Source organism: Solanum stenotomum, chromosome 3 (assembly GCF_019186545.1).
Source record: "Solanum stenotomum isolate F172 chromosome 3, ASM1918654v1, whole genome shotgun sequence".
In the NCBI taxonomy this organism is placed as follows: Eukaryota; Viridiplantae; Streptophyta; class Magnoliopsida; order Solanales; family Solanaceae; genus Solanum; species Solanum stenotomum.
The window spans coordinates 9,889,952-9,913,555 of NC_064284.1; the positions used below are offsets into that span (position 1 = coordinate 9,889,952).

Consider the following 23,604-nt stretch of genomic DNA (forward strand, 5'->3'; position numbering starts at 1 on the left):
CTGACTGCTTGTTTTGAATTCAACTACGGCTCCTAGACTCTCTCCTTTTGTTGGTCCATGTATCATTTTTTACTGGCTAACATAGCTTAGGAAATGTTCTTGTACAACTCTTTTGCTCCAAATAGAAAAAATCTAAATTGTACATAGCATAACTGAGGAACCTTGTGACTTCTATGTTGTATCTAAGCATGCTGACCATTGTTGTTGCTGTAAATTCTCCTTGTTTTTATCCTAACTGAAGGGACCTGTTGTTTATCAATGTTAAGAATCTTTTTACCTTTGCTTGGAAGCTGATTGAACTGTTGAAATGTTAATTTCTGTTCTAAATTGATCGCTGTATTAGCTATAAAATCTGCTAATTGATTCGTCTCTCTAAAAACATGCCAAACCTGTACATTTATTTTCTGAATGACTTGTTGGATAGCTTTCACTTTCTCAATCACCTCCCACGGTATTCTCCAACATCCTCTTATCATATTTTTTAGAGCTAAAGAATCTATTTCCAATCGAACTTGACTATATCTATTTTTCATACAATAATGTAAAGCTTTCCACACTGCCATTACCTCAGCTTCTATGTTGGTGGCCTCACCTATATTGTGTGTTTTCGCATATATAAGGTCTCCATTTCCATCCCTTATACAATACCCATAAGAACTCTTTCCCGGATTCCCTTTGCTGGCTCCATCAGTATTGCACGTAACCCAACCTTCACTTGGTGGCTTCCAACTCACCAAATGGTAGTGTAAAGTAGGTTTGAATTCTGTAACACATCTACCATCTCTGGCCACTGAAATGGCATTCTTTTAATCCATGGAAATCTTAACCTTACTAACTGATATATATTTAATTGACATTGATTATACATCCTGTTGTAAGTTACTTCCTTTCCATATCTACAAGCATTTCGACGTTTCCACAGTTCTCACATAATAATTGCTGAAATCGCTTTCAAAATGTGCTCTAACTTACTCGATGCACTCTGCTCCTACCATTTGAAAATCAGTTGTTGTAAGGTTAACTCACTTATAATGACACCTGCACATGAAGCAAACTGCTTCCATAGCTTTTGGGCTATGAGAGCTGGTAGTAAAAGATGAGACATAGTCTCAATTTCCCCAGTTTCGCAACAGTAGCATTTGGAAACTATTTGCATCATTCTCCTTTTAAGATTATCATCTGTAGCAATTATCCTTCTCCACACTCTCCAAAGAAAGAAACTAATCTTAATTGGCAAACCTTTAACCCACATGAACTTCCTCCATTCTTCTTCTACATTTTTGCATCTCACTATATGAAATGCTGATTTAACAGTGAATGTTCCATTGGTGTTGCCTCTCCACCAAGCCTTATCAATATATACCTCTGAAACCTTAGGTATGATGTTTGTAAGTACATGCTGCACCATTTCCTCTGATATAAAATTCCTCAGTTTGTTCTCATTCCATGTTACATTGGTGATAAAATCTTTCACCTCTAGCTCCTCCTCCTGTGCCCTTTCCCCTTCTGTGTAGTATAAAGCTCCCTGTCTTGTCCAATTATCAAACCAAAAGCTAGAATTTTCTACTTTGATCTGCCACCAAATTTCATGCTCTACTTCCTACCAAATTTGATCATTTCCCTCCATACCTGTGATGCACCAAAACTCGTAACCATCACAAGGTAGAGCTTTTTGCAGTACTTATTTCATATGTACTTTGCCCATAATGATGTGGACACTCGAAAGTTCCACTATAGTTTAGCAAATAAAGCATCATTGATGTCATGTAATGATCTAAAGCCCAAACCCCCTTCAGCTTTTGGAAAACATAACTCTTTCCATGTCACCCAATGCTTTCCTTTAATTCAACCCAAATTTCCCCAAAAGAATTTAGCAAAAATTTGATGTATTTGCTCCAACACCTTTTTGGGTGGGTTTAATGCGGATAACATGTACACAAGCATGGATTGTAGTACATTGTTAATAAGCACCCACTTTCCCCCAAAAGTCAAAAATCCGTTATGCCATGTAAGGACCCTCATGACAATCTTTTTAACCATGTCTGCATAATAACTGATCTTCCTTCTTCCATAAAAAATTGGGCAGCCCAAATAGGTAAAAGGAAAATTTCCTTGCCTTATTCCTGTTAATCTACACAGTCTAATGGCTACAATCAAATGAGTCTTGTCATGAAGGTAAAAGAAACTTTTCTCCTTATTGATCTTTTGACCCGAAACCATTTCATAGTCTCTTAACACCTTTATCATTTTAATAATTGAACCTCTATCTCCTGAGCCAAATAGAATAGTATCATCTGCATAAAACATGATTTATCTCCGGACTCCATTTGGGAAGGCCATAACCCTTTCACGCTATCATCCCTGTGTAAATTATTTAACCCTCTGGCTAATACCACTGCTGCAATAATAAACAGGGTTGATGATAATGGATCACTCTGCTTCAGTCCTCTCGAAGACTGGAAAAATCCATGTGCTTTGCCGTTTATTAATACTGAGTACCAATTGTTGGGAATGATTCTCCATATCATATCAATGATTGCCTCTGCAAAGCCAAATTTTCTCAGAACTTTCGTTAGAAAGATCCAAGAAACTCTGTCATATGCTTTGGCCATATCCAGCTTGACAACCACATTAATATTGTTGTTCCTCCTGTTAATGTCTCTAATTATTTCCTGAGTCAATAAGATATTCTTAGTAATGTTTCTTCCTTTAACAAAGTCTGATTGTGTTGGTGATATAAGAGTAGGTAACACCACTACCATCCTCTCATAACAACACCAAGTTTGTATGAGTTACAAACTTGGGCAGCTCTTGGCCACAAAAGAAAGCCCTCACCACCTTGGTAATATCTTCTCCAATTATCTCCCAACAGCTTTGAAAGAAATGACCAGTAAAGCCATCTGGCCCATATGCGCTGCTTCCATTTTGCCCGAAAACCATTTTTTTAACGTCATCTTGATCAGGAATCTTTGTCATTACTTCATTTTCTACATTGGTTATGCACTTAGGAATATGTTCCAGCATTGAATACTTCTCTGCTCTTCTTTCTTTAGAAAATTGATCCTTATAAAATTGAACTACTGCCTCCCCAATTTCATCATTAGTACTCAGTGCCACCCCTTGCTTTGTGATCATCTCAACCATGTGTAATTTCTTTCTTCTACCCTTAATATACGAGTGGAAAAATTTAGTATTCCTGTCTCCATCCATGAACCACTTTATTCTCGCTTTCTGTCTCCAAAAATCCTCCTCCAATTTCAATTTTTTTTAATTCTGCTTCCATCTTTCTTAGTTCAGCTCTATTAGTTGCTGAAGGTTGTATCTCCAACTGCGCCTCTTTCACCTTAATGATGTCATCAATCGTGGCAATTTATTGAAAAATATCACCAAACACCTCTTTACTCCAAATTGACAGCGCTTTCTTGACCTTTTTCAATTTTGCATAGAATTCGATAAATGGATTTCCAGCAAAATCAACCTTCCAATTCTCCTCCACTATATTCTTGAACTGTTTATGTTTACTCCAAAAGTTTAGAAATCTGAAAGGTTTGATAATATGCTCCTCTTCTGAGTTACATATCATATGGAGCGGTGCATAATCAAACCCTTATCTGACTAGATGATGGACCTCAGAAGAAGGAAAAGCATCCAGAAGAGCTTGATTCATCAATATTCTATCCAATCTTTTGAAGATGCACGCCTCCTCAATTCTTCCATTCCACCAAGTAAATTTACTGCCCAACCATCGCACTTCAAAAAGTGCACCACTACTAATAAAAGATGCAAAATCGATGGCTTCATTGGGAGAAAATTCTAAACCTCCCAGTTTTTCCTCCTCATTTAAAATGACATTAAAATCTCCCCCAATAATCCAAGGACATTGCACTCTCTCTGCTATACTCTCCAACTCCTCCCACAACTCCAGTCTCCCTAAAGCATTGCACCTTGCATACACAACCGATATAATAAACTCCTTATTGTTGTGTTTGAATTGGATAGTAACTTGTTGAATGGTGTCCAACAATAAACTGCCCATCCACTCATCTTTCCAAAAGTACCAGATTTTGCCATTACAATTTGTTGCCGCCTTGTCAAAACCTAGTTTCATTTTATATTGTTCTAGCATTGATGGATTCTGAAAAGGCTCCATCAATGCTATAAATGCATAATGATGTCTTTTGTTCAAGTCCATTAATCTCTCAAAAGACTTTTGAGTATTGACGGACCTGATATTCCTAAAAATCATTATTCAATCATTGATCACTGTTGGTGCCCCTATCCCTACTGCTCCTTGTTTGTACTTGTAATGGAATAAAAGGTCTCCCTTTTCTTGCACTATTTTTCATGTTAGTGTACCTTAGTGACAGATCTCCCGCCTTACTGATCTGCTGAATATTAAATTCTATATCCTCGTCTTCTTTAATATTTGTTCTCTGCTGCATTACTTCCTCCTCTTCATCTATTTAATCTGATCCTTTTGGAATGACTGCATCTTTACCTTGATTAACCCTTATCTCTCCTATACTTGTTTCAAACAATTTCCTTGGTGTGGTAACACTATCTCTTCTTGCCATATAACTACTCCCTTCCTCACCACTTTTCAACAATAATTCCTCATTGTGCACCTCCTGTAAATCTTCAGATTGAATCTCCACATGTTTTGTTATGCTGCCACGATCCACTCATAACTTGTGTTTGTTATGTGTTATACTTCTTCTCTCTGTATTGTCTATACCTTTGTTAGAAGTATTTTCCTCCGGTTCTTTGTTATTACTATTTTGCTTCCCAGGGTAATTTACTTTGGACTGTACAATCTTCTGTTCTGCCTCTTTTTCATTCACCCTCACTACCTGATCTTCCCATCGAACCAGGTTCCTTGAATCCAACAAGTTAAACTTATTCCCTGTTACAATTCCCACTTTGTTCCACACTTTCGCAGGTTCCTTATTTCTTCCAGCTCCCCCCCCCCCCCCCCCATTTTCTATGTTTTTGTTCCACGAATTCATCTTCTTTTCTCCCATGATGTTGTTCACTTTCCTTCCCCTTTGTGTCATTATCTTTGTTTGTATTTTTGCTGTGCTTGCCTTCCACCTTCTTGCCTTCATCGTATTCTGATTTCTCCTTATTTGGATGCAAATCAGGGTGAACAACATATCATTGTTCTTCATCATGCCCTTGGATCATACAAGTCTGACAATATTTGGGAACATAATCGTATTTGATTTTCACCCACTTTTCCACCACCTCATCAGTCTTCATCCTCATACCAATTTTAATTCTTTTTGGGAACTCTCTTAACAAGTCTACCTCCACTTTAACACGTGCACAACTTGGTCTAGTCTGATTCCTTGTTGCCATATCCACTTGTAATGGTTTGCCTACAACCGCTGCTAATGAAAAAAATTTGGTGGAAGAGAAGGAAAAGAAATCCAAGCTATCGCAATCACAATAATTCATTCTTATTTTATGAAGTTTTATTGATTTAATAAAAATCATCTTATTTTACAGAAATGAATTAGAGAGGTGTGGGTTAAAGAGATTGCAATATGCTTCGCAAATTATGTTTAAATTTTAGCTAAAAATAGAGTCATTATTTTAACATTAGGTTCAAATTTGATCTATGAATTTAAAATTTAAATAGTTAACACAAGCATCAATTTAGCATACTATTAATCTTCTTTGTATTAGGAGAAGGTGAAGTTGTTAGAATAATATTTGATGTCTTTGGAGAACATATTTTCACTGCACATAAATTAGGGTAAAATTTTATTAGCATCAAGTGTTTTTATAAAATCAAAACATTGTATATAATTAACGCATTTTCAAATTATAAAGCTAAGCTAAATGCTCCCAAGAACTCTACAATTTCAGTGTCACCACAAACATTGGTGTTCAAGAACAAAAATGAGAAGCAAAGTTATACTTTGACAATTTGCTATATAGGTGATGAGGGTCAAAGTAGAAACGTTGGTTCGATCACTTGGGTTGAAGAGAATGACAACCACTCTGTTACAAGTCCGATAGTAACATCTCCCATTATTGAGGTCTGGTAATAATTTCTGCTACTTTATGGAGTGTATTGCATAAGAATTGATTCATTAATTTTTAAGATTATAAATATGGTTCTCCTAACACTATAAGAATTGATTCCTATATATTGGTAAGGTAAAATAAAGGTTTATGTGGATAAAATATAAATAGTACAACTCACATAACATATTGTACAATTAAGTACTGTAGTGTTAGTCCTTTTTGTTGTTGACTTATATATAAGGTAATATCTATTAAGAAAACATTTTATTATGATCAAGTGATACATATTTTTAGTCTGATTCATTAATTTTTAAGATTAGTTATTCAGTAAGATATAAATACTCGATACAAATAAAAAATTTCGGAAGTGTTCTGCTCAAATCAGCCCCAAAAGGGAAAAAAAAAAAAGAATACTCCTTACATTAGGGTATATGCAGGTCTTTTGTCAAAAAGTAGCCAAAGAAGATGATGCACAAAAGACTAATTGGGGCTTTGAAATATTTCATTCACACTATAAAATTTGAATTTTAGTTGTGGAAGAAAAATATTAGGGTATTTTCCTTTTTTGAAAGAAATTTGAATTTTTGCAACTTAAGTTTTAGAAAGAGGGTTTAAAAATTAAACAACAAAATTTCTTTCAAAAAAGGAAAAAAATTGTTGCAAGTGAGATTTGAATATGCAAGCATATTCATTAAAGATGTCTAAACACACATTTAAGACATCTGAAAACACTAGACTATAACAACCTATTATGTCAAGGGTGTCCAAAATATGTTATTTAATCACTTCGTGTATTATTTTAGTTGTATATGAGATATTTTTTCTGACGAAGAATATTCAATTGGACACCCTCATATACATATGCCTACGCCCCTATAGGAGAGAATAAAAAAATGAAAATATTAGATTGGAATGTATCTTGCGAATCCACCTTTTCCTCTAAGCATACAAACTTGTTCGGATGATTCTAACGTATTATTTCATAATATATATAGTATTATATTATATTGTATTATTTTATTGTTATATAATACTCCACACATCAATATAAAAAGATAAAAAGGGCTATGATGAGACCTTGAAAGCCGTATAATTTCATGTATGAAGTATGGTGAGAGTGACACAAATCTCCTTTTTTCAAATAGGGTAACTTACTAGAAAAGTAAAGTACGAATAGTAGAGTTATTATAAAAATGTAGGGTAAATAATATAGTAGAATTGTTGAATAATGAACAAAGAAAAAAAGAGAGGAATAAAAATAACGGCATAATCATACAAAATCGATCCTTACATAAAATGAGACTTTTCATCGTTACGTAATAATAAATTTGATAATACGATACAATAAAAAAATACTATCACACAAATATTATATTTAAACTAGCAGACATAATGCAATATAATAGGTAACAACCACCCAAACAAGGTGTTAGGATTTTGCAATGAGACCTGTTGATTCTTTCTCTTTTTATGTAGATAAGAATTAGTATAATTAGTTGTTTTATCATAAACTTTCTTTTAATAACTTACCACATGATCCACTCCATAATTTTATTATTGCATTACCAATATCCTTCTTGGATTATCTACTTATCTATACTAGAAATAACCCCCGACTTGAGAATATTTTAACTTGCATTTTTATTTTCTTACTCTTAATAATGGCAAGTTTTAATAGCCATAAAATTTATATGGCATACCTAAAAACTGTAAATTTCAAAATCCTTTCTTTTTTCCTTTTTTGAAAATGAGATATCATATATATTAGTAGCTCTAAAGAATAATTTTTATAAGTTTCACTGATTAGAGTGATTTGTCTTTTGTTCCTAATAAGCTTAATTAATAATGTAACATTATAAATGACTTGTGTCTAATCAAACACTTATAGTGTTTGATTTTCTAATTAAAATATAATCCTCTCTCTAATCCCCTACTCTTTACATCTTTTGGTGGGGCTGAAATATTGAATGATTTTTCCTTTTAAATTATCAACTTAGTGTGCAATATTTTCATTTGAGATTCGATTAAACTTAAATTCAAGCATTGCAGGTTTATTTTTTCACCCCCCCCCCCAAAAAAAAGTTTGTTTTTAAAAAATATTTTTTCAATTTCAAAAATTATTTTCTACTCTAGTAAAAATAAAAGATATTTCTCAAAAACATTTTCATTCATAAATCAAACACTAAATTTCTTTTCCGAAAAATATTTTCTACTTACCAATCAAACATGAGAAAATAAGTAAAAAATGTACTTGTTTTCCAGGAAAACATTTTCCTTCATACCAAACACACCCTGAATCCTCATTATTTAGATTTATTTTACTTTACTTGATTTTTATGTATAAAAGGAAAAATACTAGTTTTATAGTGATTAGTCAGAATTGACCCTGAACTATGCAAAAAGACCATTTATACCCTCCGTTACATTTTGAGATAAAAAATACCTCCGTTGTTATTCCTAGAGACCACAAATACCTCTTGATCGTTAATAACCCAAATTGTTAATGATGTGGCAAGCCATGTGGACTGATCTCTCCACCTAACCAGCCAACTATAGGATTTCCACCAACTCATTCTTGCTAAATATCAATTCATCTTTTCAAATCAGCAATATCTGGGATGCGAAATTTCCTTTACATTATGGAAACACTACCTCCAATATTTTCTAACCCAATTTTTAATTCTCTAATATTTGTTAGATTATTGTACGAATTAAAGCAATCTAAATTTTTAGAGGTTCAAAACATATCTTTCAATTCTTCTAGGGGATGCTACTGAATCTTAAATATTAACTAAGGAAAAACCACATTTGTCAAGCATAAGGGCTATCAGCTATGGCATCAACATATTTTTCTTGTTTAAAACCAGAGATAACATATTTTTTTAAAAGTCAACCTCAAAAAGTTTGACTTTCTCAAAGTGACGAGTTGTTTTCTGTAAAAAATGCATCAAAATTTTTACTCAAAAATAGGGTTTGATTTGGGAGGATGAATTGATGGGTTAACAAGAATGAGTTAGTGGAAATCAAGGACATCGTGTTGTGAAAGCAGGGATCTGCGAGGTAGGAAACGGTGGTTCTGCTCCAGTTACAGGTCAAGCGCTATTGTTGATTCACATTGTTTGGCTCGTGTTACTTGGTTTCCTCGGGCTGCTATGATCGATCAAGTTTCGTGCTTACTTGATTTAGGGTTAGACTTGGTAGGATGATTTTTGTATAAAATATATGTATCTTCTTCCGTATGTATGAGGGGAATATAGGCTAGATGATTTTAACTTTGTTCTTGTTTTTTGTTGGATTAATACAATTTTAGGAGATTCAGATTAAAAAAAAAGTTAATGGTAATCTTAGTTGGCAGCTTAGGTGGAAGGATCAGTCACACATGACTTGTCATGTCCTTAAAAAATTGAATTGTTAACTTTTGAGAGGTATTTGTGGTCTCTAGAGATAACAGTGAGAGTATTTTTGAGCTCAAAATGTAAAGGAGGGTATAAGTGGTCTATTTTGCATAGTTCGGGGCAATTTTGACCCTTTTCCGTAATATTAATTATCATATTATTTTATGCTAGCTAGTGTAATTATAGTATTAGCTACTAGTTTTATGATTAGTATTGTTATTTTCTCCAATTTATATTAAAGTTTATTGTTATTTTCTGCAATTTATGTTAATTTTTCATGGAATGTTAATGCTACTTGTGTTAAGTTTATTGTTATTTCTCCCTATCTTTTTAGTATGGGTATGAAATTGCTTAATAATTCATTCTATTGAACAGGCAATAACTCATAAAAATTTGGCTCTCATCATAGTGACATGTCTTTGGATGATACAAATATGTAATACTATACATATTTATACATCATAGAACTTACATCTAGTTGTATGCTAACAAATTACAATCTACATTCTACTAGATTGACATTTTTCGATAAGGTTAATTAAACTTCTAAAATCATCCACCTGAACAAAAAACTTATCATGTACGTACCCCAATCATTAGGTCTTTTAAGGTCTTGAGAGGTTTTCACCTTACTTTTACGTCCAAAATTAGTGTAACATTACCGAGGTCTCCGTTATCTCTTTGTTAAAATTGTTTTATCCATGAGGACTATCCCAACATCAATTAACCAAACCTACTACATCTTATACCTAAAATAAATAAATGTGACTACTCTACGACAATACAACCCATTGAATTATGTAATTCTACCTAAAAAGTGATTACAAAATAATTGTTGCTCGCATCAAAACCTTCTTAAGTATACTCATTAATTAGTCAAACATAATATAGCTTCCTTAAAAATCATCATGTCTCAAACAATGCAATTATAGTTCAAGGAATATTGGAGAACTTCAAAGGAAAAAAAATGGTGCCTTGCATCAAATATTAATTAAACTTGATGTAGAAAAATCATGATGCCTCAGCCAACGAAATCATAGTATTAAAGCTTTCGATATTAAGTGGAGTATAATTTTAATTTTCCTGATTTGTTGATTCAGAAAACATACTTAATTTCAGACAATCTTGAAGAATTAGGCCATGGAACTTGAACTGTGACCATATGATCTTCGTAACTAAAATCAACAGAGACTTCATCGATCGTACACGATGACGGCTTCTCAGAGGCAAACACCCTCATATCACCACTCCATCTTACTCCAATGCTTACTGAACTTTCTTCCTCCTCATCGCTGTTGTCGTAGACAAGAGAGTCGATTGCATCACCAGAATTGAGCATGTTCACCAATCTAATTGGGGTAAACTGCACTGATTTTTTCGACAACACAGCTATAGGAGTGACTGTTAAGAGCTCATAGTCGAAAGGCTGAAAAGTAATCTCCACATTTTCGGACAATTTTAAGACCTTTAGTTTCTTCTGTCTATACATGGACACCGCGAAAATGTTCACTCCTTCCACACTTACTGGATTTGTTCCATTGCTCCATTCAACATCTTTGGGACTAGCCAAACATGTCACTGCCACTGAATACTCATTCACACTTTTATTTTTCCTTGAAACAGGGCACCATCCTCCTCCTTGACAGTTAAATGCTCCTAGAACTCCCGTAAACTAAAGTCATTAGTCATTACAACCAGAATAACACAATAAGATGAAATTTTGATCCCACAAATTATTTAAAAAAACGTGAATTGTATTTGTGAAGTTCACTGTACAAGCCATATGGTGTGAATCAGTTAGGTTGTTAGAGAAGGTTCAGCTGTACATAGTTAGTTAGTTAGTTGAATGTGTATAAGCTGAACTATAAGTAATCAGCTACATGGATATAATAGTCAGCTGGGCCAATTCAATGTAACAGTAATTTTGTGGTCTCTCAAAATATCTTCTAATCTCCATTAATGGAGCTTACATGGTATAGAGCACAAGATCATAGGCTCATTCCGCACTCAAATTACGTTACTAGGTGTTCAGATCTCACCAGTGTTTAGGTGATCTGAATTTGCAGCTATATATTAATTTGCAGAAGATCTGAATTTATACAAGGAAAAACCTATCAATTTCCTATATCTAGTAGCCACTTACAAAGTGGATGTTACAACTAAATAAGAACATGTGTCACTAACAGCCATAAAAGAGGTCACTAACAGCCATAAAGCGGCCACTAACTTCAGAAAATTGAGCAACTAAAGTTGAACCGTTTGGATTGGCTTAAAAAAATAGTTTTTAAGTCAAAAACAAAAAGTCAAACTGAAATAACTTTTAAGTCAAAAAATAAAAAGTAGGGGGAGACCTACTTTTGATTTCTGACTTATTTTAAGTCATTTTTTTTACTTATTTAAGTCATTTTTGACTTATTTTAGGTCATTTTTTACCTTGTCAAACACTTCGTAACTTATTTTAAGTCATTTTAAACTTATTTAAAGTTATTTTTTATATTTGTCAAACATTTTCAGAAGTAAAAAACTGACTTAAAAGTAGGTTTGACCAATTTTTAAGTCAATCCAAACACCCTCCAAGTCTAGCTAAAAAATAGAGAGCTTTAAACTGAAATAAGTAAAAAACAGTAAAAATTAATAAGCTGGAAACAATGCCAATTGTCTAACACTCCTCCTTGGCATTTTTGTGGCAAACACCAATTCTTTGCCTTAGATCTTCAAACTTTTCCTTTGGCAATGACTTAGTGAAAATGTCAGCTAGCTGGTTCTCAGATGAACAACGAATAAGCAACACTTCATTAGATTGTTGGGCTTCTCTAATAAAATGAAACTTGATTTTGATATGCTTAGTTCGACCATGAAACACTGGATTTTTTTAGATTGAAACTGTTGAACTGTTGTCACACATAATCTTGATAGCTTATGTTTGTTCATGGCCCAAGTCCTTCACCATCTTCCTTAGCCAGATAGGTTGATTCACAGTAGAGGCAACAATTATGTACTTAGCTTCTGTTGTTGATTGAGTTGTAGTTTCTTGTTTCCTAGAGCTCTAACTAAAACAGTTTGTCCCCAAACATAAAATATGTCTAGAGGTGTTTTTGGAATCGTCAACTCCGTCACCCCAATCATTATCAGAGTATCCGATCATGTTCATAGTTACTTCGTCAGATATTGGGAAAAAAATTCCAAACTTGTTGGCTCCTTTAATATACCTCAATACTCTTTTAGCCATTGTGAAATGTGTGTTTATAGGAGAATGCATGAACCTACAGAGAAAACTTACAACAAAGAGAATGGCAGGTCTGCTTGCGGCTAGATATAGAAGATTGTCAATTAAGCTTCTATACATACTATTATCCACTTTTTCGGAATCCTCATCCTTGCCAAGCTTCACACTAGTAGATATTGGAGTACTTACAGGTTTGCAATCTTGCAGTTTGAACCTGCTTGGAATATCCGAAATGTATTTCTGCTGGCAAATGAAAATTCCATAACTGGACTGCAACACTTCCATGCCAAGGAAGTACTTCATGACTCCAAGATCAGTCATTTCAAAGATTTTCTCCATTTCATCTTTGAACCTTTGGATTAGTTCAATTTTGCTTACTGTCACAAACATGTCATTCACAGAAATTGAGACAATTAAGGACTCACATGCAATGACTTTCACATACAAAGTAGCTTCACTTTGACTTCTACTAAAGTCAAGTTGGGTGAGAAGATTGTCCATCCTCTTAAACCATTCCGTTGGGGCTTGTTTTAGGCAATACAAGGCCTTCGTTAAGAGATAAACTTGATCCTCTTTTCCAGGAATTGAGTAACCATCAGGTTGCTCTACCTAGATCTCTTCAACAAGCAAACCATTCAAAAAAGCTGATTTGACATCAAGTTGATGAATCTGCCGAACTATGAACTATGAGATGCAAATGCAAGAATAAGCTTGAATCTATCATACCTTGCTACAGGAGAAAATGTTTCCTGGTAATCCACACCATATTGTTGTGCGTATCCTTTCGCCACCAATCTAGCCTTATGTTTGCAAATTGTTTCATCAGGATTGAATTTTGTCTTGAAAATCCATTTTACACCAATCGCCTTGCGGTTTTTAGGTTCTTCTCGATCATATCTAGTTCATCTTGCATAGCTCTCCTCCATGCCCGAGAGTCTTGTGCTTCAACATAGCTTGTTGGTTACACTTGGAATACCATAAAACTAGAAAGAAAAAAAAATGAAGTAAATATCCTCTATGTCTAAGAATTCCATATTTAATTTGCTTGGGCATATTGGATTATAGACTAGTGACTAATCCCATTAGGCAAATCCTATTAGGATAACAAAATAAAGACTCAAAGAACACCATTCTTTTTGCTCTCTCTCTATTCTCTTTTTTTCAAATTTTATTTATTTCTTGTGTTAAAAAATAAATAAAAATTGATTCCTCCAAAGCAAAGAAGCAAAGCATTTATTCTTACACATCACCTGTAAGTATGCTAACTTTCCTTTGCTTACAATTAAGAATTTGCCTTCCTCTTTACCACTTTTTATTTCAAAACATTATATTAAAATTATTTTTTCAACATATCTTTCTGTGCAAATGCATGCTGAAAGTTTGGAATCTCTGTTTACTTTCACATATCAAATGTATATAGTGTCAATATCATACTTACAGTTTCATTAAATATAATCTTTAATCAAATTTGGGATTTTTTGGGATTTCAATTCTTTGTATGTATTCAAATTCTTTTGAACAAAAAGTAAAGTATAAAAAAAAGAAGAACATTCTGTAGTGTTTTTTTCTGGACCCTTTGGGCAATTTTGTTGTGATACAATGAGTTTTCTAACAGGAGCACCAAAAAATTCATGGCAACTAGCTAAGACAGTTGATACAACAACATCAAATTACTGGTTGAATTGGAGGGTTACATTGTGTTCCATTTGGATTTTTGCTTCAATGGTTTTTGCATCAATTCTTATAACAAAGTATGAAGGACCTCGCGGTTCGAGAAATAGGAGGAGAGAAGAGGAGAAAGACTCTCCTGGACTTTTGTATGAAGATGAAGTTTGGAAACCATGTCTTAAAACTATACATCCTGGTTGGCTTCTTGGATATAGAGTCGTCGCGTTTTTAATCCTCTTGTTATCGTTAATCATGAATGTTGTTGTTGATGGAGGAGAACTCTTTTACTATTATACACAGTAAGTATGTTTATACAAATGATTATGATTTATGAATCTTCAAAATGTGCTTATGTATTGTATTGGCTACTGAACAGGTGCACATTCACATTGATCACAATTTATTTTGGTGTAAGTAATAGCAGCAACATTGAAGTTGAAGTCAATTTTTCTCTTTTTTCTTGTTCTGTATTTTTTACTCGCGATTTCTTGTTATATGAATTTAGCTTGGATCTGTGCTCTCAATGTATGGATGTTATCAGTATCACAATAAAGTTGGTAACGAGAGGCAAGATATTGAGTATAGTTCGCGAAGATTGTCTATGAATGTAGAAAGTAGCACTAGTTCAAATGCTGCAAAACAGGTAATGGAAAATGCAGAACAGAGTTCTCGCCAATTGCTGATTTCTGGGGATATGTTTTTCAGATAATTTTCCAGGTAAGATCGACGAGTAATCAAAAAGATTGTACAAGTTTTGCATATTACTAACTTTTGTCTTCCTATAATTTTATGAAAGATGAATGCAGGAGCAGTAACGCTTACTGACTGCGTCTTCTGGTTCATACTTGTTCCATTTCTGACCATAAGGGGTTATAATTTAAACTTTGTAAGTATTCTACGTGACTTTACTGTTATAGTGGATTAAGTTCAGAGATGTTTTGTGTTTCTAATTGATGTTACATTTATGTTGTAGTGGATAATAAACATGCATTCGATCAATGTAGTGTTTCTACTTGGTGATACAGCTCTCAATTCTTTGGTAAGTTGAACCAACTTTTCTCATTTGGTCTCAAAAATTATCTTCATAAGTTGAGTAGTTCTTATAATTTCATGAATTTCAGCGTTTCCCTTGGTTTCGAATTGGATACTTCTTTCTGTGGACAGCAGTTTATGTTGTTTTTCAATGGGCGTCCATGCTTGTATGTCAATATGGTAAAAAAAAACACTGTTCTTTTACCAGTTGCAATTACTAGTACATTTTAAGTATTATCTGTTTGGACAACTAATGAATACTGGTTTTATTTTGGAAACAGGTGGCCTTATCCATTTCTTGATCTGTCATCTTCATTTTCTCCTCTGTGGTATGCATTTTGTCTAATGTCTACTGCAAATTTTGATCTATAAGAAACTCATGATTCAAGAAAATGAACCCCTCTTCTGGTTGAAAATTTCAGGTATTCATCGGTGGCGGTGATGCACATACCATGCTATGGCATTTTTGTTTTGGTCATGAAGCTTAAACACCATTTGTTAAAGAAATGGTTTCCTCACTCTTATCAGTGTGCAGGATGATGCTAAACATGGATTTTTATGCCTTAAAGGCAGTTAACTGTAGAGGGAGAATCAGAAAAGATTACAACAAATAGCAGAAAAGGCAACATGAGTTCATTTTTTGAACAATACAACATTGGTATTTGGTCCTTGTTCCCCAGAAAAGGAAAAAAAGGGTAACAAGTAAAGGAAACACAATAGTATTACTTTATGTAGCAAAATAGCAGTAAATATACAAAAAGAGATTAGAGGGATAGAGTTTCGTGTTTGCAAGATATATATGTAGCCTAAATATGAAATGAAAAAAAAAAACAGATATCAATAGTTCATACATATAATTTATTGTTCAATATATATATATGCAACATGTTTACACTCTCATATCAAATACAATGAACATGCCGACAATGAGAAAGCTGTATAGATAGTGAATGGCCAATTCTACTGTTGAAGATCTCCACTTTTCTAGTGGGGAAGTGGCTAAATGTTGGGAAACAAAAAGCATTTTCAGTCAAAACTGAACTGATTAAAGGTGTGGAATGTTGCTAATATAACTTTTTCCATTTTATGAGAAACACCAAAAGAAAGCATCAGATAACTCTTTTTCATGCCCCATAAAAGTGAAATTAGTAAACCTAATAAATAAAGCAGGTTACAAGTATATCGATGGTGTAAAATGTAAATACACACTTCCAGTGTACCTAAGTTAAGTTCTTGCTCATTTCCCTGGTTGTACTCTGTGTTATCATGAATATGCAGACACCAACTACTCCAACGTCAAAGCCAAAACAAAAGGCATAGACAAAAGATAGAACAAATTCCTCACTGCATAGTGCATACAGTAAAGACCATCATAAGTAGGATAAGTAGCACTCTTCAAATTCATACAAACTAAAGTTATGTCGTGATGTATAGGCAAAACCAAAGAATGCTGAGTTAGCTGAGCTTCTTGAACTTCACAAAAAGTATAATTAGATCAGAAGTTTTGGCTATAATAGAAGAAAATGATCATGGAGAGAAGAAAAAATCACCCTTGTTTCTGAAAATTGTTACAAAAGAATACAAGTCAAATGAAGGAAAATACAAAAGGACCAAATAAGATGGAGAGACGCAAACAGAGAAAGAATAGGCAACTCTTACAGATCTCAGCTAAAGCACAAGCTTCAATTCACATGATTTTCTTGCAACGCAAAATACAAGGACGAATATATGTACAGATATTCAGAGGTTGGTCAGAGGCAATGGGCCCATTACAATAGCAGTACTCTTATCTTCAGGCCGCTGTTCTCCACCCTCGCTAGACTTCAGTGATCTTACCTTCGAGAATACTCTAGAAAAAAGCCCCTTACTGAGGTCTGCCTTCTTTCCTGGCAAGGCCAAGGAGAGATTCCCCACACTGCTCTCACTCTGGTTGCCCCTACTTGTATTTCCCTCTAGCTCCGGTTTAAATTGAGTACCACAAGGGCAACTTGATGTCCTCCTAAAGCAATGCTTGTGAAAAACTGATTGACAAGACTTGCATCTTTCAATTTCTTCTTCCTGTTGAAGGACAAACTACATCTTTGAAGGTCTGGCATTTCTTATGCAAGTAAATATTGGAAGTGGACAATTACATCAGTTTAAGTCACAACATTTAGGTCAATAAAATTATTCACCTTTATTAAAAAAAGTCAAACTATTAGAATTTGAGCTAAATTCTTTTGGAACATGCAGTGCATTGAATGGTTGAAAAGTCTGATTAATTAACTTCAACTTCCCAAACAGTATGTTAATAAGAAACAAATATCAGTAAATGAAACAAGATAAACCCTGCCAACCTGGAAAGGGAAAATGAGAGAAGAGGGGTCATCACAGACTTGCCGAGCATTGCAGGGTATACCCACATCACAACATATAAGGCACTGCTCAGCTATATGCTCCAGAATTTTTCTTGATATAGTCTCGACCATAACTGGTAAAGCTGCATTTGAAGTCATATAGCATAGGAACAAAACAAGTCAGTTTTCTCAATAATGTTGCCACATGGAAAACAGGTCAGAACTATTAAAGAAACATCCTTTCCCTGATTTCTCCTAATTCTCTTTTCTATGTTCTGACAAGCAGGAAGTAACATTCATATATTCATTGGAAAGCAACAGTAAATGTAAATTAGAAGGGATTAATAGTACTTTCAGGCTCTGCTATGATTTAGAGGGAGAGAGGAGTGGGGACAAAATAAAGAAAAGGGTGCAGTTTAGGAACAATTCTATGGCAACTTGAGCGATTGGAGGTTAAGCTAGTGTATAACTATAAAATATCAAATAAAATCAACCAAGAGCTAGCAATAGTGCTCACTCATAATCTTCAACAAAAATAAAATGGAAAAGAAAGATAGAAGTAAAAACAAATCACTAGCAAAGACAAGATCTTCTGGGACTTTAACAACAAAACACATGTGTCCAAGCATCATGAGTATAAATTTCGTTTTGCAGGCTAACCTGCAAAGATTCCCTTGGATAGATCTATGAGATCCCTAAGAGAAAAAAAGTCATTGCTTTCAAGAAGATATCTTCTAGATCCAACTCCCCTGTAGATGGATCTTTGGAAGGAGCAGCGAACAAATGGAAGCATAGTTCCTATCCTTTTTCTGATATTTGTGACATGCTGCAGAGCTGGGACCTTTGAGAACAGAAAAGGATTGACTGCACTGACACAAAGCATTGGCTGCAAGATCAGAAGAATGAAACATAAGTCCTACAGTTATTTCATGTTCTCATAGTGAAAAGGAGCCAGAAGTAAGAATACAGGAGGCTGCAGCCCAGGGGGGAGGCAAGAAAACGTGAGCATTTCCACAGCTGGGGCTTAATGCCAATTCTCCCAATGACGGCAGCAGGTCATATGTATTACTAACCCTGTCAAAGCGTAGTTATTTATCTTTTCCGGTGCCATTGCACACCTTGACTAATCCACCGGGTACCTACTATCTACGTATCATGTAACTTTAAAAGTTTAGGTAGATGAGCAAAATTAACCAAGTTCTTTGCTTTTTTTGTCTCTGCTAGGATTAATCCCTAGTCTCCAGGGCCTTTATCCCCACTTTCATTGACTACTTACACCCTTGGTTGCAACCTTTTGGATTGTAGAAAGATATTTGGTATGCAAGATGAGGAAACAAGACCAAGTGTCATTAAATTGCTTAATTATATATAGATATACAAAGATACATAATGCATGCCTGTTCAGTCAAAAGGAATGGTAAGAAACAGAGATTTAGTTAAATTTGATTGGAAATTTTCTCATTACCTGGTCATGGATAGAGTCCAGATAAGATTTAGCCATCTGAGAAACTGGGTATTGATTAAAGTCCCAAAGATGCAGAATCCTTGCAGGCAAGACAGCCGTATCATTTGTATGGCATGACGAGCAATACAGCTGACCACTATATTCACAGAAACGAGGTTTTCCCCACCCCATAGTCTGCGCAAGTTCCTGTATTCGAGTCTTCCCATCATCAAAATTTTTGTAGCAACCAGCACAAGAATAATGTTGTTCATCTAGTAACTGTTTATTCGATTTATAAGGCCGTTTATTAACAATGAGGGAAATAGTCTTCCCCAAGCTGGAAACATTCCCTCTGCTTCTGCTTCTTAAAGTAGACGGAGACTGAAGTGCATTTGTATCATAAGTTGGAGAATCTGGAAGATCCTTAGACAGAGATAAGAAACACACTACAACATTGAGGGCACCTGTAGGAAACCTTGACTGGGGAAGGGAATTTAAACACTCTTGAATAAGAACACTTCGATCAGCAACAACTTTTGGAGAAGCACTTCTGAAAACCTTCCGTGACTCTTGTTCAACAGAGGACCAGACAGGAGGAAGAATCCTTCCCTGATCTGCGAATAACTTTTTCAACCGCCAATAGAGAGCAGAAAATTCACGATACCTTTTTTCAACCTCCCAATTATCTTTGCCACTCCACACTCTTATCCTGTATGCAGTATATTCTCTTACTCCAACTAATCTCTCACTAAGTGAAACATCCCCTATCTTCTGTATTGTATCAATGACCTCCACCCTGTCAAATTTCAGAGGGTTTTGGATTGCAGCATAAGCATCATCAGTACCAGAAGTAGAAGCTGTAGAACCGCCATCTCTTGAAGGAAGTGGTATATATGATTGATAAATCTTGTTACCAAAACTGAATCCAAGAGATTCACCAGATTCAAGTAATATCTCTTCCATATCATGAACAAGCTCATCACATGATCCATTTAACTCAAGATTCTGTGTCTGCAGAAGGAAGAGAAAGTACAAAGCATCAAAAGAAGGAACCTTGTACGTAGAACTGGGGAAAGATTCATTAACACCAAAGTAAGTTACAAAAATTGACCAACATGAAAGCAATATGTACTGTCAGCAATAACCACCATTCAGAAAATTATGCATAAACGATATATGTCTTCTTTCGATCTGCATACCACATAAGAATAAGCCAAAGGACCCTGGCTATCCAAACAGAAGGTCCATAAGCACAACAGCAGAAGTCACTGGAAATCATTGCTGATTGCACTCGGGAAAGAATCAGTATATGTTCCAAGAGGGACAATGCTTGTGAAAATAAGTGGACCCTCGAGGAGTTCTAACATAAAGGAACTCCAACATTAATAGTAAGTCAAAGTATCAAAAGTTCTTTTTTCGACTCCACAGCATATAAATAAGCACTTTATCATTTATGACGCTAAAGTCTTCTTCTTTATCTAAACAAGCTTTTCTTTCAAGTAGCTACAATTTCACGAATCCAATCTTTATCAGTTCTTAATAATCAATACTTAAGATCTAAGACATTCAACTCACGTGTTCCATCGAACATGCAGACAGATCTTTTTCATACATTGAACAAGATTTACAAAAACATGTCGCAGTGTTTGCAGATTTGTAAATGTAGGATTACAAGAACATTTATTTATCTTCTGTATTTGGCTCCTTATACATAAGCAAAGATCGGGAAATTATATACTATCCACCATTTTCTAGTCACTGGCAAAGTTGGAGGTTTAATTGATACACCTCCTGACAAATAAACTACCCAAAACAATGTGTTAAATAAGCATCGATTTCAGATAGAGAAGTCAATTTGTTTAATCAAATAATTACTTCATGTGGTGAAAGAAGAGAGGTTGTATGTAAGGAGTCACTCTTAGAGAAACAAAATAATTTCCCATGCTTGCAAATTCACCCTTATGATTTCAGATTTTGGATTTCCAATGGAAGAACCTCAAGAAGTATTTTTCACATTTTGTGGCATGCTTCAGCCAGCTCATCGCTGAAGATAAAATCAGGTAAAAGCCCTTTACCTAGCAGATAGCTATATGTAATAAGTACAAATCAATGTAAAGCGACTATGCTTAGTTACTGTAGTAATATAGGCCACCAATTAAATTTCACAGTTCAAGGAGCTAGGAGATCAGCAAAAGCAAAACAAGCAAAAGATGCCAATTTTTATCTGTTTGACGGAAAACATGGTACATATTTGTAAACTTCACCAAGAACATCTAAAATATATAAGGTTGCGATATCCTTATATATATTTGTCAATACTTTACCTTAGATGCAAGATGATATTCAGAGCTATCAACTGAAAGGGAGGTACTTTTAGCATTTGCATTATCATTAGTCACTGATGCTAATGATGTAGATGAACTTTGGTCTGCAGATAGTTCTAACTTTACATTTTTGGAAGGTTCTGTAGATGAATGATATTCGTTTTGATCAGGATGAGATAAAGGGTCCAATAATAAGCTTCTGTGTTTTAGCTCCACTTCTCCGGAAACAAGATCATCATGGATATGAATTAATTTCTCATCATAGGCACCTTCACCGCCTTCAATTTTTAGATCCTCTTTGATAGGAACTTCATCTATTTGTGTTTGGGGACTTTTGTCCTGATTAAACAATTTGAAAGCACAAGACTGCTCAAGGAACTTTGCCGATTCATTTATCTGTTGAATTTGGGTGTTTGTAATAAGCACGGCATTCTCATCTTCAACATGATCAGGTTTGCCATGGTTCAAAAGACTCAACGGGTCCACGGAACAGGTAGTAAGGTAGTTGATTAAATTATCACCACCTTGGTCGTGATTACTTGAAAGGTCCTCTTCTTTAGGCGTTGCTAAACCTACACTAGAATACTCAATAACACCAGTTGTAGCAATATTCAAACATTCATTTTCACTTCTAGTAGTAGGCTGGTTTTCAGGCTGAAGTTCTTCAAGCACCATTGAAGAGAGAGTAAATTCTCCATTTTCCTGCATGAAATCGTTCCAATCATCCGAACCAAAGGCTATTGCCGAACCCATAACCAACTTATTTTTATCCTTGTTATTTTCTTCAAGAGAACGTTGTAACTCTCTTCCATAATAAGAATTAATGTTCTCCTCATCATTAGTGCTTCCTCCAAACATTGAGTCCTCGCCATCTGAATGCTCGTATTTTGATGACGTCTCACATTCATCGGAACATCTTACAAACTCACCTCCACCGATTTCTACACCAGATTGCAAGCCTGATCCTTCCAAACTCCCTCCCATGGTTTTAAAATCTCTAAGCAGCTCCAAACCATCATCACTTCCCATATATCTGATTTCCAATGAACCACCACTAGTCCCAAAGCTTTCAATTTCTTTCCCAACTAGTTCACTATTCTTATATTCTGCAGATTCACAAGAATTTGCTGATACAAATAATTTATCGCAAGTTTCACTCGTATTTTGCAGTTGACTAACCTTCCCAATCCACTCCCCTCCCATATCCATACTGTCTATAAATTCACTCTCATCCATGCTTCCATATAAATCTAATCCCTTTTCAATACCCTTGTGATCCGTCTCTTCCCTGGACCACTGGCCTTGCAATAACTCATCGCCCAGTGGATCACAAGGAGAGGTGACCATAGAAGATAACTTCTTCTCTGTCCCCTCTCCTATTTTCATCTGATTACAACAATTCAAGAAAACTCATAAACAAATTATACACTGAATCAAACGAAATCCCATCAAATTCAGGGGAAAACTAAACATTTTCATCCAAAATCAATACAATGAATAACGAATTTACTGGTTTCAATTCACATCTAGGGCATACAAGATACCATTTTATTTTTATTTTTATATAGCTGCCGCCTGCCGGCGTTGAATTTAATTAATCTTTCCGATAAGTAGCAGTTGAAATTAAGTGATGGAGGGAGAAAAAACTGACCTTGATGATCAACTCACCAGAGCATGAAAGAGAGAAATGAAGATGCAACTCTCAAGTCCCTCTTGGCTCCTTGTATAAAAATGTATATCTTATTACAGTTGATCAATAAAAAAGGAAATAAAATAAAAATGATGTGACAGTCAAATCTCTATATAAGGGTTATAATCTGAAATTGATATGAAGTTCAAATTTGTTTAGATATGTAATTTGGATAAAAATGGTGATATAAAATTAAATTGATATTTAGTTGAAATTTATTTAGATATATAATTTGGATTTTTAAGTTGTATTTTTTTATTATATTTTCTTTTTACTTTTTATACAATCTTATTATATGAGTAAATCATAATTCATAAACAAGATATCGAAATATTCTAAGGTACTATATTGAAAAGTCACATATTTATATTTTTCTTTTATAAATAAACTAGTAAAGAAAGTGTTACTCTCTCCGTCCCATATTAGATGAGAATCTTACTAAAAAAAAAGTTCATA

The 23,604-nt window shown here is 34.5% G+C and overlaps 2 protein-coding genes across 5 annotated transcripts in view; one reads left to right on the forward strand and one right to left on the reverse strand.

Annotated features, from left to right (window-relative positions):
• LOC125857566 (uncharacterized) overlaps positions 1 to 16,296 on the forward strand; it is a 71,262-nt gene extending 54,966 nt beyond the window's left edge. For 2 of the 4 annotated variants that reach the window (XM_049537175.1, XM_049537173.1), the window contains one exon: positions 15,777 to 16,296. In XM_049537175.1, coding sequence (XP_049393132.1) covers positions 15,777 to 15,894 — 118 coding nt within the window. In that variant the 3' untranslated portion in view covers positions 15,895 to 16,296. Of the gene's footprint in view, positions 1 to 15,635; positions 15,684 to 15,776 lie in introns of all 4 variants that reach the window. The other 2 variants (XM_049537174.1, XR_007445684.1) reach the window with 2 other exon arrangements.
• A 569-nt stretch (positions 16,297 to 16,865) lies between these two features.
• LOC125857565 (uncharacterized) lies at positions 16,866 to 23,216 on the reverse strand. Its single transcript, XM_049537167.1, has 6 exons — positions 23,110 to 23,216; positions 21,459 to 22,844; positions 19,156 to 20,145; positions 18,351 to 18,576; positions 17,691 to 17,833; positions 16,866 to 17,412 (listed from the first exon to the last, which is right to left on the reverse strand). Exons 2-6 carry the CDS (start codon positions 22,842 to 22,844, stop codon positions 17,095 to 17,097), a joined length of 3,063 nt encoding a protein of 1,020 aa, XP_049393124.1. The 5' UTR covers positions 23,110 to 23,216; the 3' UTR covers positions 16,866 to 17,094.
• Positions 23,217 to 23,604: the final 388 nt, after the last annotated feature.